The sequence below is a fragment of the Lutra lutra genome, chromosome 4 (genome assembly GCF_902655055.1).
Source record: "Lutra lutra chromosome 4, mLutLut1.2, whole genome shotgun sequence".
Taxonomy (NCBI): Eukaryota; Metazoa; Chordata; class Mammalia; order Carnivora; family Mustelidae; genus Lutra; species Lutra lutra.
This window is the reverse complement of record NC_062281.1, coordinates 89,915,285-89,930,424: the sequence shown is the minus strand read 5'-3', so window position 1 is coordinate 89,930,424 and position 15,140 is coordinate 89,915,285. Positions and strand designations below refer to the sequence as shown.

The 15,140-nt window shown below is 45.7% G+C and overlaps 1 protein-coding gene and 1 non-coding gene across 9 annotated transcripts in view; both read left to right on the top strand.

Annotated features, from left to right (window-relative positions):
• Nucleotides 1-1,226: 1,226 nt before the first annotated feature.
• The window catches only part of TUFT1 (tuftelin 1), a 49,576-nt gene continuing 35,662 nt past the window's right edge, over nt 1,227-15,140 (top strand). For 3 of the 8 annotated variants that reach the window (XM_047725863.1, XM_047725868.1, XM_047725866.1), the window contains exon 1: nt 1,236-1,369. In XM_047725863.1, coding sequence (XP_047581819.1) covers nt 1,310-1,369 — 60 coding nt within the window. In that variant the 5' untranslated portion in view covers nt 1,236-1,309. Of the gene's footprint in view, nt 1,370-2,302; nt 2,357-8,485; nt 8,583-15,140 lie in introns of those variants that run through there. The other 5 variants (XM_047725867.1, XM_047725861.1, XM_047725862.1 and 2 more) reach the window with 5 other exon arrangements.
• LOC125099470 (U6 spliceosomal RNA) lies at nt 4,569-4,673 on the top strand. Its single transcript, XR_007127196.1, has one exon. It is a non-coding gene; the product is annotated as a U6 spliceosomal RNA (small nuclear RNA).

The window sequence follows — 15,140 nt, the reverse complement described above, 5'->3', positions numbered from 1 at the left end:
GAAAGGCCAGTAAATGCTGTATCTGAGGGTTAAAGGAGACAGACCAGAACTGGGTTTTATTCCTTTGGGGCACAGGGATGTCCCCAGCATTCACCTCCCATGTACAAAGACATTTCATTCCCATCTGGTATGGGACCCAGTCCCTACCTGGGGAAGTAGAAGAATTTCTGTCATTCCTGCTCTTTTTTTTTTTTTTTTTAAAGATTTTATTTATTTATTTATTTGACAGATAGAGATCACAAGTAGGCAGAGAGAGAGAGGAGGAAGCAGGCTCCCTGCAGAGCAGAGAGCCCAATGTGGGGCTCGATCCCAGGACCCTGGGATCATGACCTGATCCAAAGGCAGAGGCTTTAACCCACTGAGCCACCCAGGCGCCCCTGTCATTCCTGCTCTTGTGTTGCCTTGATGAGGGAGCTCGCTGCTCATCAGAGCCATTGTCAGATTCAGGGACACTGCCCACTTAAGAGTGGGCCAGACCTCCTGCCTGCTTTCTAGGTGGACCATAGCCCCATGGAGTCCCCAACTTGCAGCGAAAAGCCAGGCTGTTAGAGACTCCATCCTTGGGTGATCCTCTCCTGAGGGCCCTTAAAATGGTAATCTGGGTTTGGGGAGCAGATGCCATTGGAGAAGTTGAGGCTCATCTTTCCTCAAGAATACAAAATCCTTTTAAGGCAACGTGTCCCGCCTCTCCCAACCATATAAGGGCAGCTTTGGTATAATAGTTTCTACAAAACAAGCCCCACCCAGATCCAAGCTGGCTTTGACTTTGGCCTGTTTCAGCCAGGGCAGGGCACCTGCCAGACTGGCTTAGGCCAGTCTGAGTGAGTTGGCTTCTGGTGCCTGCATTTCTACCATGCTGAGTTCCACAAAGGTGGCCTACATAGGGAGAGGAGAACGTATGGAAGATTTTTTCCAACTCATCCTCTAAGGGGCAGGTAGGGTGATTCTCTTCCACCAATACTGACCTTGGAGTTGAAAAGGGAACAACAGCAAGATTAACGAAGAATGTTTGAGACTCTACAACACACACTGGACAAAATATGGGTTAAGCAGCCTCAGATAGCCTCCGAGCCCCACCTTTAGGTAAATCTGAGCTAGCGCAATGGGCGTGTCCTGATGGTTCTCGGTCACTCCCATCCTGCTCTTTCGCTCACATTGGCGAACGGAATCTTTGGGGCGTGCTCAATCGGCAGTCACCGCCCCCCGACGCGCCTATAACAAGGGGGCGGTTCCGCGCCCGCCTGCCTAGTAGGCGCAGGCCGGCAGGGCGGAGGTTAGTCCTCCGCGCTGCGACCCCAGCGGAAATAAGATGAACGGGACACAGAACCGGTGTACCTTGGTGGACGTGCACCCGGAGGGGCAGGCCGCGGTAAGAGTGGCCCACCGCCTCCCCCGCCCGGTATTCTCGGTTTCCCGTTCGGTCCCTCCCGTGCCCCGCGCCGAGTTTGCTGACATCACCTGGGGCCGGCTTGGGGCCGGCTGGGTGCCGCGGGCTTCTCGCCGCACTTCTCTTTCTCTTTTTCTACCGCCGCGTGGCTGGCAGTGGGGGTCTTGGGGAGTCGCGGCAGGAAGGCTGTTCCGGGACTCGGGGCGTCCCTGCCCTCTGGAAGGACACTGCGGCTCCTGCCCGGGACCCCCGCGAATATCCGGTGCGCGCTACTCAGGCGTCCTGTGGGCAGTAGATTGCGTCGTGGGAGAAACGAGCTCCTGGAACAGGGTCTTTGCGCTCTTTGTACTTTGAGTCCCCGACGGGGGGAGATTAGCCTTTTCTGTGGGTCCTGGTGTTCTCAGAGGCTCTTCAGATAACTTAATGGTGCTTTGGGTGATCGGTAAGAAGACAGGGTAGAGATTCAAATCCCAGGGCTTGGACCAAAGGGTGGGGCGGTAGGACTCTAGGTACGTCGACATTGGCCAGGAAATCCACCTTTCGCTGGGAGGGATAGGGCTGTCTGCTTGGGGGACACCTCTCTGCTCGGATTTCTTCTTCCCCTTGCAGTTCTCCTGCCTCCCCTTCCCCCATCGGCCAGCCGGTAGCTTCCTGGGACGGTTTCTTCACTTCGTTTCCGGGTCCAGCTACCAAGCCCTGGGCAAGTGGATGAAGGAGATGCCAGAACCTAGGCTGGAAAGGGAAGGAAGTGACCCACGCGAGAGCTTCCGGACGAAGTGAGGTTGGGGGAGATAGGGGCGTTCTCCAGCGCTAATACATCTGCTCTGTTTCCCTCACTCCCTGGCCCCCTGTCCTTGTTCTCCCTACCGCAGGTGACCGACCATATGATTTTTTTCTCTCCAGAGGCAGAGGAAGGTAACTTGTGGCTGAATGTTTCTAGGCTTTGCTAGGGAACTTGACCCAGAAAGGGTGTGTACTGGTTCATGTATTTTCAAGCTGTTGTGGATGAGAGTGAAATGGGAGTCAAGATGATGGGGAGTTTGTATCCCTCCATTTCCCCTCCCTCCACTCTGTATCTGATTCCCTTTCTGGGTTCCAGTCTCAGCATGTTCTCTGGGGGAGCTAAGCCAGCTGCACCTGGATTATGGCTCTTCAAAATTACTCAAAATAACTCGTAGAATCGTTTCTCATTTCAAGTTTAGGGTACAGATAATCACTTAATTTGTTCACAGTCCCTTCTCCATTTCTGTCCGGTCTGTGAGTCTTTCTTTCTTTCTTTTTTTTTTTTTAAGATTTTATTTATTTATTTGACAGAGAGAAAGATCACAAGTAGGCAGAGAGGCAGGCAGAGAGAGAAGAGGAAGCAGGCTCCCTGCTGAGCAGAGCCCAATGCAGGGCTTGATCCCAGGACCCTGAGATCATGACCTGAGCCGAAGGCAGAGGCTTAACCCACTGAGCCACCCAGGCGCCCTCTGTGAGTCTTTCTGCCCACATTACAGGTCTTGCTACTGCCCAACCCTCCACTCCCCCAGCAGTGCAACTCTGAAGATAATAAATCCATCCTCTATTATGTCAGCCCTAAGACCTACTATGTGCTCTTACTCACTGTCTTGGAATGGTTGAGGCAGGAAAAAGGGTATGAGGAAAATAAAAGAGAGGGGTGTTGGGCTTCTTTTTGTTTGCTGTAAAAAAGAGATCCGGAAAGATCTTAAGACCAATGTATTGGTACTGTTGAGAATGATTTGACACACTCTTCTGTCCCTTGATATTTTGTTGCTTGCCTTGTCCGTAAAATAGTGAGCAAGGAATTCAGTCAGTATACAGCCATGGATTAGTTTAAATCTAATCAGAGATCTCTAGAACAAGGGGAAATAGAAATTCCTTTTATTCCTTCTTCATAGGCTAGACTTTAGAGGTATTTTACTTCAAAGCTGTGAATGAAATAAGCATTGCTGGAATCTGTTCTTGGAGACATTCCTGAGCTGTTCAGGAGCGGGGAGGAAATGGAAAACAATCAATCAGTCAGGAGATAGGATTTGTCCCTGGATTCCTCTCCTCTGAGCCAGCCTGAAGATCGACTTTATGGCTCTGGACAGTCCCCAGGAAGCTGAAGAATATTCACACCACCGAGTGAGTGCTCAGTGCTTGCTCAAAGTGAGTGAATGAATATGCAAATGAACAGATGTTCCTCCTTGGTGTCAGGGGTATAGACAATTTAACCTGCTCCTGCATGCTAGTGAGGATCCTGGGACTCTGTTGGTGTTTCCGTACCAGGCAGGCTGAGTGCGTTGGTGCATCACACTTGGACGTGGAAATACAGCTAATACCTCTTTGGTTTATTTTTATTGTTAGAGGCAGATGCAGCAGGTAGGGTGAGCCAATGTTTTTCATACTGCAGATCACGACTATAGCAGGTCTGAAGTCAACTTAGTGGGTTCGAGCTCTAGTATTAGAAAAGAAATGGATTCTGATTACATGGCATTTTGGACTAGGCAAAACTGGGGGGACAACGAAGAGATCAATGGCTGCCAGGAGTTTTGAGGGTAGAGGGAAAAGAAATAGAGCCAGAGGATTTTTTTTCCCCTAACCCACAAAATGTACATTATTTACTTTACTTGAGTGAACTCTAAGGGGATCCAGGGGCTTTGGGTGATTAAGATGTGTCAGTGTAGGTTCATTCTTGGTAACAAATGTGCCATTTGGTGAGTGAGGTAGGTAATGGAGGAAGCTATGCCTGTGTGGGGGTAGGGAGTATATGAGGAATCTCTGTACCTTCCTGTAGATTTTGTTGTAAATCTAAAACTGCTCTAAACAAAATAAAGTCTTCAAAACAAAAGAAATAGAATTAGCACTATCAGAGTGTTAGGGTGGACATTTTTAGCAAAGATGTGGTTTCAGTTAAATATATATATACATAGTATATGTTTGTGTGCGTGTGTGCGCTTATTAGACCTTGAGGTAAATCTTTTAGGTCAGAGGAGTCTGCAAGCTACTGTAGTAAATTATACTGACAGATGGAAGCACAAAGTAACCTCAAACATTTTTATTAGACATTCCATTAAGTTCCTTTGGTTATAAGCAGCATAGAGGGACTCTAGCTAACTTAAGCAGAAGAGGAATTTATTAGAAGGAAATGGGCAATCAGAATTTAAGGGAAAGCTTAAAAGTGTGGACCAAGGCTGTTTGCATTGGCAACACATGTACTAAAATTGAATGGATACGGAGAAGATTGGCATGGCCCCTGTGCCAGGGTGACACTCAGAGTTGTGAAGCCTTCCCTGTTTTTCAGTGTTGCTATAATAGCAGTGTGTGGTGACAGATGGTAGTTACACTTTTGGTGAGCATAGCATAACCACAGAGTTGTCAAGGCATTAAGTGGTACTCTTGAGACTAATGGAACATTGTGTCAGCTGTACTTGGAGGGTCTTGGATCTGGCTAAGTGGAAGGGACTAATGGAGGGTTTCTACATCTGGGTGAATTGGTTCCCAGTGTTTTTTGCCATTCTGTCCAAGATTCTAAGGAGAGGGTTTCATGGGCCCCTCACCCCCCTTGGCCAGGGCAATACGGTGTTCCCTGATGGACAGGCCCACCAGATTCTCCTGTAAAGGAGGGAGAGTGTGCAAAGCAAAACCCAAGTGCTGTTACTGGTAGAGGAAGATGGAAGCTGTGTGGTAAAATCAACAGAAGTTTACTATGTTAGACTTCAGTTTGAATGATCTGTTTCTTTCTCTTTTAAAAAAAAAATTTTTTTTTAATTAAGTAGGCTCCACGTTGTATCCAACGTAGCCTTGAACTCGTTGACCCTGAGATCAAGAGTTGCATGTTCAACCTGCTGAGCCAGCCAGGCACAGGCACTCCTCCTTTCCTTCCTTCCTTAGATTTTATTTATTTATTTTGAGAGAGAGAGAGCATGAGCGAGTGGAGGCAGAGGTAAAGGGAGAGAGAATCTCAAGCAGACTCCGTGCTTAGTGCAGAGCCCAACATGGGGCTCAATCCCAGGACCCTGAGAGCATAACCTGAGACGAAGTCAGATGCTTAATTGACTGAGCCACCCAGGCGCCCCTCTCTCGTTTTTCCTTCCTTCCTTCCTTCCTTCCTTCCTTACTTCCTTTCTCTCTTTCTTTCTTTCTTAAAGATTTTATTTATGTGAGAGAGAGAGCACTCAAGGCTGAGCAAGTGGGGAGGGCAGAGGGAGAAGCTGGCTTCGTGGTGAGCTTGGGGCCCAATGTGGGGCTTGATCCCAAGAGCCTGAGATCATGACCTGAGCTGAAGTCAGACATTTAACCAACTGAGCTACCCAGGTGCCCCTCTTTTTTCTTTATAAATCATTTTTTAATCAAATATATGTGCATGATTTTTAAAAGACTAATATTATCAAAAGACTTTTTAAGAGAAAGTAGCAAGAAGTTTCCTACCCCAATCCCTGCCCGATGGGAGAGACCACTTTCAGCTTTTGGCACTTTTGTCAGGTGTTACCCCCATGTTTCTAAATAATATGCTTAGAGTGATTCTTCTTGACTTAATCAGTTTCAGACAACTATTGACTTCCTGCTGTAGGAATTACAGGAAAGTTTATACTCCCACCCCTTACATACTCTATTTCCCTTCTCCCTTCCTCCCAGCATATTTACATCACAATTTTGGGCTAAACTCTGATTTCTGTTAATAGCATTGTGGTTAAGAGCCTGGTCCTGGGCCTCTGACTCTACAGTGGGGTTGTAGTCAGGGCTTTGAAGTTGGCTTTGCCCAAGATCATTTCAGTAAATTACTTAATCTTTTCCATCTCAGTTTCCTCATCTGTAAAACAGGGATATTAATTGCACCCTTCTAAGGTTGTTGTGAGTATTAAATAAAATAATGTATGTGAAGGGGGGCCTGGGTGGCTCAGTGGGTTAAAGCCTCTGCCTTCGGCTCAGGTCGTGATCCCAGGGTCCTGAGTCCCCCCCACCTCCAACCCCTGCCTGCCTCTCTACCTACTTGTGATCTCTGTCAATAAAAACATAAAATCTTTAAAAAAAAAAAAAGTATGTGAAACATTAAGCCCCAGGCCTGGACCATGGTAAGTGCTCAGGTGCTAGCTGTTATTTTCTGTTTGCTCTGCCTACTGGCTTAGATGAGACTGTTTCAGCCTCTCGTGAGACCCCTGCCCAAGGGGTGGAGGAAGAGTCTGGGAACTCTCTGGTCTGGTCGAGGTGTGCTTCTTTTCATTATGTTCACATTTATGCTTCTTTGTTCCTTTCCCCTTGCCTCTGCCAGTGGAGGGTCTCGAGGAGGAGATGGGGTCCTTAGTCGCCCTAGAGTAATCTTTGCCAGCACCAGCTCAGCCAGGATGGGTCTTGGAGGAGTGATGGTCAGGGATCATATTTTGGTATCCTGCTCTAGGCCCCTTTTCTCTTCCTCCTTTTTCTGATTCATGGCCGAAGTAGCTGATGTCCCATGATGCTCTGGACTCTTTGGTAAGGTGATTGCCTTTAAGTAATCTATCAACATTACCCTTCCTCAGAATATTTATACTTTATTCATCTCTAATTTTAAAGAAAGATTTTATTTATTTATTTGAGAGAGAAAGAGAGAGAATGAAAGAGAGAACATGAGAGGGGAGAGGTCATAGGGAGAAGCAGACTCCCTGGTGAGCAGGTAGTCCGCAGGACTCCATCCTGGGACTCCAGGATCATGACCTGAGCTGAAGGCAGTTGCTTAACCAACTGGGCTACTCAGGCGCCTCTCTAATTTTTTTTGTCTTGATCAGTCTTGGCCAGAGAGTTTCTCTAAACAACACCTGGGTGGATTTGGAATTTTTTCATCAGCTACAGCCTGAACCTTTGTCTTTACCCTGGAATAGGTGTTATTCCTTTAGGATCTCAGAAGCTGAATTAGTTTAATATCAAGTCTTTCCTGAGTTCCATTCCTTTAAAATTTTGCGGGGGGGAGGTGGCTCAGTCATTTAAGTGCCTGCCTTCCGCTCAGGTCATCATCCCTAGGTCCTGGGATTGAGCCCCACATTGGACTCCCTGGTAGGGAGCCTTCTTCTCCCTTTCCCTGCCTGCCCCTCACTCATGCCCTCTTTCGCAAATAAGTAAAATCTTTTAAAAAATTAAAAAAAATTTTTTTTTAAGATTTTATTTATTTATTTGATAGTGAGAGAGAGACAGCGAATGCAGGAACATGAGCAGGGGAAGTGGGAGAGGGAAAGCAGGTCACCTCCCCCCGCCCAGCAGGGAGCCAGTTGTAGGGCTGCATCCCAGGACGCTGGGATCATGGCCTGAGCCGAAGGCAGGGGCTTAATGACTGAGCCACCCAGGTGCCCCCCAAATTTTTCTTAACTAAAGCTATGATTTATTGAAGGTTTACTCTGGGCCTAATTTTTCTGTAACTACTTTAATGAGCTATAATTCATAGACTGCACAAATAACCCATTTAAAATGTATAATTCAGTGGCTTTTAGTGTCCTCACTGAGTTGTGTAGTCATCAACACAATCAATTGTAGAACATTTTGTCTAGCTGTAAAGAAATCCTGATCCATTAGCAGTCACTCCCCATTTTCTCTTAACTGCTCCCCGCCACCCCAGCCCTAGGCAACTACTGGTTTCTTTCTCTGAGATTTCCTGTTCTAGGTATTTTATGTAAATGTAATCATTTAATATGTGATCCTTTGTGACTGGCTTCTTTCAATTAGCATAATGTCCTTATGGTTGATCCATGTTGTAACATGAATTGGGATTTCATTCTATTTTATTTTATTTTATTTTTTTTTAAGATTTTATTTGAGAGAGAACGAGAGAGCACAAGTGGAGGGGGAGGGGCAGGGGCAGAGGGAGAGGTATAAGCAGGCTATCTGCTGAGCAGGGAGTAGGACTGACTGACATGGGGCTTGTTCCCAAGTCTGGTATCATGACCTGAACTGAAGGCAGATGCTTAAGCGACTGAGCCACCCAGATACCCCTGTACATCATTCCTTTTTAAACCTCAATGATATTCTATTGTGTGGATATTTTATCACATATGCTTGTCGGGGATAAGTGTTCATGGACATTTGGGTAGTTTCTGTTTTTCGTCTATTATGAATAATGCTGCTGTGAACATTGACTTATATTTTAATTTCTTTAATTTCTTTTGGAGAGACACACCTAGGAGTGGATTTTGAAAGAGGATTCATTGATACTTACTCCAAAGGAATGAATGCATTCAAAATGGTGAGAGCCCTGCCTGTGTGACACCTGGGGTAGGGAAGAAACTCCTGGGCAGAGGGATTTTTCAAGTTTGGTGACTGCCTGCCTGTTCCTTCCACTCAAGCTCAGCCCGTAAATTCCTCCTCACACCATTCCAGCTCCCCCATTCATTGCCAGATTCTTACTTTCTAGTGCACTACAACTGATGTCTCCAAGCCTGCCAGGGATTTGGGAAATCCTGGGCTCTGCCAGAGGATCTGGGATTAGGAGGCTTACCCAATCACCTGGCATTTGGCACCAGCGTTGGCCATATTTTTCTGGGGTGGGGGGATGGGGTGTTCACTCAGATGGTTTCAGTTCCAGACACATGTGCTCAGAGCAGGTGAGGCGAGCTTCCCCGCCTGCCTGTAATTATGGTACATGCCTCTTTGGGTCACAATGCAGAGTCTTGTGAAATCCTTTTTTGTTTCTTAGGGGTGGGGAGGTTTAGTTAGGGGAATAGGTATGTACCAGGGAAGTTGGTGGCCTAGATTTAAGCCTGGCCAGCAGGGGCAGGAAGAGGAGAAAAAAATACAGGGTCTGATGGAGATGGGTAGATGAAGGAAGAAAAAGGAAAGGATCTTCTAGGGTCTGGGGCCACAAAAGCAAAAAATGACAAAATGACAAGAGGGAGAAGGGGGCACTGCCCCTCCATCCCAGGCTGGCTGGGTACCTGGCAGGTTTCCTAGAGAGTGGCTAGCTCAGCAAAAGGGTGTCTCCTTCACATTCGAGAGCATTTAGGAGCCCCCCTCTTCCTTGTACACATTCACTATTAGGCCTCTTCTGCCCTGGCGGATGCCTGTGCCAGGTCTCCAGGTGATGAGAAAGACTGCCCCATTTCGAGTGCCACCCCGAATCCTTTTTCTCATTTCACCTCCCAATCACCCCGGTCAGCCCTCTGCATAGTGCTTGTCCAGCCCATGCCTCTGGGCAGGTAGCCAGACAAAAAGCAGACACCTGTTTTGTTGGCTAATCTGTGGGGAGGAGAGGAATAATTCTTTGTGTCATACTTAACAAAGGGCCATCTCTGGCCTAGAGAGGCCAGAATGAAGGCTGTCCAAAACCTGAGAGTGGGGTGGCAGCCAAGAGAGGGTAAGCCTCAACCACCTCATCTGGCCTTGTGCTGGCCTCTTGGGAGCCAATGTTTCAAGGAGCTGGCTATTCCCATTTCTCAGAAGGGGAAACTTGAGGTGGCTGTCGCAGCTGTTTGAGAGACCACGTACGTTTTGGGCAGGAGAGGGGATAGGACTGAGGGACAGAGTGATTGGAGGAATGAGTTACAGAGTGAATAATTAAGGATGCTGGTTTCCAGCTCAGGGACTATCTCTACTGCCCTTACCTCCTAGGAAGAGCCTCGATCCTCACCTGCCGCCCATGCTCACGGTCCCCATAGCAGCCTGGGGAGTGCGAGCAAGGGAAACATAATTTCCCATAGATCTGTCCCCTATCACGTGAGCCCAGGGTGTGAGAACTTCTGGGGCCTCCCTCTTTATCTCCCTATCATTTGTCCACAGTGTCTTGATCTCTAACCCCTCAGCTATGTGTTTATTCCCTCCCCGGTCTCAGGAGTGATTCACAGCTGGAGATTTGTTTGAACAGAAGCGAGAGGCTGCCTGTAATTTGGACGTGGCTGGGCTTCTCCCCAAGAATGTTTATGAGGTTAGAGGCTGCTTACCTTGTGATTAGCTGCTACTTTTTCCCTAGAGAAGGTTCTACTTCTTATCTTGCCTTTCAAGGAGGAGTCTCCAGTGGGACTTCCCTGCTAGACATTTTGGGGTATTCCTAAAGGTCGCTGGAACCTTCTCCTAGCCCTGAGATGAGTCCAGCTCCAGAAAATAGCTAATGGCACCAAGCCTGGGTTTCCCTCCTTAGCTCTGGGCTGGAGTGTAGGTTGAGGTTCATGGCCTTGCAGACTGGATTCTCTGGTTCTGGAGGCTGAGGTGGCAGAGAACCCTAGATTTGTTGACATGCTTCATTTAGACAATTTGGCTCACCCACCCTCCTCCCTGTGTCTTCCTAGAGCTCCTTGGGAAAGTAATGCTGTCTCACCTTTGTGAAGTGATTTATGGTTTGCCAAGCACTTTCACGCTATCCTATCATCTCTACCTGTCCTGCCTTAAATGTAGGCAAGGTACTATTATCACTACCATTTTGCAGATAGAAAAAGGCCCTGAGAGATAAAGTGATTGCTCAAGGGTTAATAGGTGTCGGTTTGACTCAGACCCCACCTCCAGCTCCAGCACTTTTCCTTGCCTTCTCTTAATTTATGTGTTGCACTAGACCAGTGCCGCACAAACACATTTTCTGTTCCTCAAGTTTAAAACACTGCAGGGGCGCCTGGGTGGCTCAGTGGGTTAAAGCTGCTGCCTTCAGCTCGGGTCATGGTCCCAGGGTCCTGGAATCGAGCCCCACGTCGGGCTCTCTGCTCACCAGGGAGCCTGCTTCCTCCTCTCTCTCTCTGCCTGCCTCTCTGCCTACTTGTGATCTCTGTCTGTAAAATGAATAAATAAAATATTAAAAAAAAAAAAACAAAACACTGTAGAAGCATGGACTGAAAGTCCCTTTACTCCTTTGTCCTCCTCTTGTTTAATGTGTATACATTCAGTGCCTTTCCCATTTGCTTACATTCTAGAAATGCCCTGTGGCATGGTGGCTGGGAACACAGACTCTAGAGCCACAGGACCTGGGTTTGAATCCTGGCTCTGACCTTTGCTAGTTATATGGCCTGGGGCAAGATACTTAACGTCTGGGCTTTGGTTTTCTCCTCTATAAAATAAGCATGTTGATAATAACATTTGCCATATAATATTATTATGAGTATTAAATGAGTTAATATATTTAAAGCACTTAGCACAGAGCCCAGTAGGGCTCAGCACATAGTATTTGTTATATATAGGAATTGGCAATTACTATGAACATATGTGTGTGTGTATATATATGTACTTAAATAAATAGGAAGTCATTTTTTTTTATGACTTAGTGCCTTGCTTCTTTCCTGCTTATCTTGGAGATCATTTTCTGTTAAATAAATAAAAGTTTATTTACCAGCAGTGTAATATCCCACAGTGTGGATGATACCATACCTGCACCTATTGGAAGGTAGTTCTGCTGTTCCCAGTTTGTAACTATTGTAAACAGTACTGCTGTCAACAGTTTTATACATGTATCTTTGGGATTTTCATAGGGCATCTTCCTAAAAGTGGAATTACTGGGTCAAAAGGTTTATGAAATATGCAAATACTTTTTATTAATATTGCCAAATTAACTTCCCAAGATCCTTGTATGAACTTACACTCTAACAATACATGAGACCAATACTGGACCTTATCGGTATCTTTATTATTTTTTTTAAAAGATCTTATTTATTTATTTTGTGAGAGAGAGCATGAGCAGAGAGGAAAGGGAGAGTGAGAGGGAGAAGCAGGCTCCCCGCTGAGCAGGGAGCTCGATGAGGAGCTAAATCCCAGGACCCCAGGATCGTGACCTGAGCTGAAGGGAGACGCTTAACCAATTGAGCCAGCCAGGTGCCCCAGTATCGTTAATATTTGCCAATTTGTTGGTCTACAAATGCTATTTCTGCAGGATTTACATGAGGAAAAGTCCATTGCTTTACTGAGAGCCAGAAAGAAGGCTTGAGTATATGGGAAGTTTTAAAGCAAAGCAATAAAATGGACAGCTGTGCACTGAACACCCAGCTTAAGAAATAGAACATTACCAATCTTTCTGAAGCCCCTGGGGTCCTCCTTCCTAGTTCATAATGCTCTGCTTCCTCCACAGAAGTGATCACTGTCTCAAATTTTGTGTTTATTTCTTTGTTCTTTATTATACTTATCCTACATAGACAAGTGATACAGTGCTTGGTTTGGCATGTTTTGAACTGTATATTCATGATATTCTCTATATTCTCTAGCTTGTTTTTTTAATTAGTTAATTAATTTAATTAACTAATTAAATTAGTTATATTCCCTATATTCAAATGTGTGGCTTAAACTCATGACCCTGAGATCGAGACTAGCTTGGTCTTCCAATTGAGCTAGCCAGGTGCCCCTTCTATAGCCTGCTTTTAAACTTACCACTAATTTGGAGATTCATTCATGTTGATACATGAAGCTGTAATTCAGTTATGTTCACAGATGAATACTAGTTCATCGTACTAAAAGGCCAGACTTTATTTATCCATTTTGTTGTCTGCCAATCATCTGGGCTATTGCCCAGATGCTGCTGTGAGCATACATCTGCTTATTTCCTTTTTACACTTCTTTTTTTTTTATTTTAATGTTTTATTTATTTTAAAAATATTTTATTTATTTATTTGACACAGAGGGAGAACAGAGTGAGAGAGGGACCACAAGCAGGAGGAGTTGGGGAGGGAGTAGCAGGCTTCCCACTGAGCTGGGAGCCCAATGTGGGGCTTGATCCCAGGACCCTGGGATCATGACCTGAGCTGAAGGCAGACACTTAACAACTGAGCTACCCAGGCACCCCCCTCTTCTTTTTAAAAATTTAAATATTTATTTATTTATTTTAGAGAGAGGGAGAGAGAGGAGAGAGAGCATGAGTGGGAGGGGCAGAGGAAGAGGGAGAGATAATCTCAAGCAGACTCTGTGCTGAGCGCAGAGTCTTTTTTTTTTTTTTTTTTTAGAGAGAGAGAGAGAGAGGGAGTGAGCATGAGCACAGGCAGACAGAGTGGTAGGCAGAGGCAGAGGGAGAAGCAGGCTCCCCGCTGAGCAAGGAGCCCGATGTGGGACTCGATCCCAGGACGCTGGGATCATGACCTGAGCCGAAGGCAGCCGCTTAACCAACTGAGCCACCCAGGCGTCCCTGAGCGCAGAGTCTTAATGGTCTGATGCAGTCTGATGCAGGGCTTAATCTCACAATCCCCAGATCATGACCTGAGCGGAAACCAAGAGTCAGACACTTAACTGACTGTACCACCTAGGCATCTCTCCTCTTTACTACTGGTGCTACTACTTCTACTACTATTACTATTCGTTGTTATTGTTCTTTTTTTTTTTTTTAAAGATTTTATTTATTTATTTGACAGAGAGAGATCACAAGTAGGCAGAGAGGCAGGCAGAGAGAGAGAGAGAGAAGGAAGCAGGCTCTCTGCCGAGCAAAGAGCCTGATGTGGGGCTCGATCCCAGGATCCAGAGATCATGACCTGAGCTGAAGGCAGAGGCTTAACCCACTGAGCCACCCAGGGGCCCCTGTTATTCTTTTTTAAAAAAGATTTATTTATTTGAGAGTGGGAGAGAGAGAGAGAGAGCATGAGTGGGAGGGGCAGAAGGAGAGGGAGAGAGATTCCCAAGCAGACTCTAAGGGCTGAGTGCAGTGCCTGACATGGGGTTTCATTTCAGGATCCTGAGATCACCTGAGAAACCCAGCATTAGAGGCTTACCTGACCGCACCACCCAGGCACCCCTACACTTCTTAAATTTACAATTTAATGAAATTCTCCCCAAGATGATAACTCCTTAATTTTTTATAGCATTTCCCTAATTACTGGTGAGGTTGAGCATCTTTCATATATTTTTAACTTTTACATTAAAATTTTTTCCAATAATAGATTTTATTTAACCCAATATATGCAAAGATTATCATTCCAAGTGATCAGTATAAAAAGAAATTGTTCAGGGGCGCCTGGGTGGCTCAGTGGGTTAAGCCGCTGCCTTCGGCTCAGGTCATGATCCCAGGTCCTGGGTTCAAGCCCCACATCGGGCTTTCTCCTCAGCGGGGAGCCTGCTTCCTCCTCTCTCTCTGCCTGCCTCTCTGCCTACTTGTGATTTCTCTCTGTCAAATAAATAAATAAAATCTTTAAAAAAAAAAAAAAAGAAATTGTTCAATTTTTTTGTACTATGTCTTTGTACAGAATATCTCTGTTTGGACTGGCCACATTCCAAGTGGTCGATAGCCACATGTGGCTAATGGCTACCACATTGGACAACATAGTTCTTGATAGTGAATGACTTGACTTAACTGACCCAACTCCCTATATTCAGACCAAACCTGTCCTTTATCTATCAATCCATATGACCCTTCTGTCTACCAACTGATTTATTTATACATTAAACTTTAAATTTTATTATATCATTTTTTTTAAAAGATTTTATTTATTTATTTGACAGAGAGAGACACAGCGAGAGAGGGAGCACAAGCAAAGGGAGTGGGAGAGGGAGAAGCAGACCTCCTGCTGAGCAGGGATGTGGGACTCGATCCCAGGACGCTGGGATCATGACCTGAGCCGAAGGCAGCCGCTTAACCAACTGAGCCACTCAGGCGTCTCTATATCATTATTTTTAATTGAATTATAATTGACGCACAATGTGACATTAGTTTTAAGTGTACAACAGAGTAATTCAACAAGTCTGTATGTTATGCTGTGCTCACAAATGTAGCTACCTTCTTTCTCCATGCAGAGTATCTTTTCATTAGTCTATTAGCTACTTATATTTCTTCTTAGAGTTACCTTTCTTAGACGTTGCTCATTATTTTTGTTTCCCCTCTTTTTGTGTTTGCTTTTTCCAGTGTTTCCTATTGCTTCAC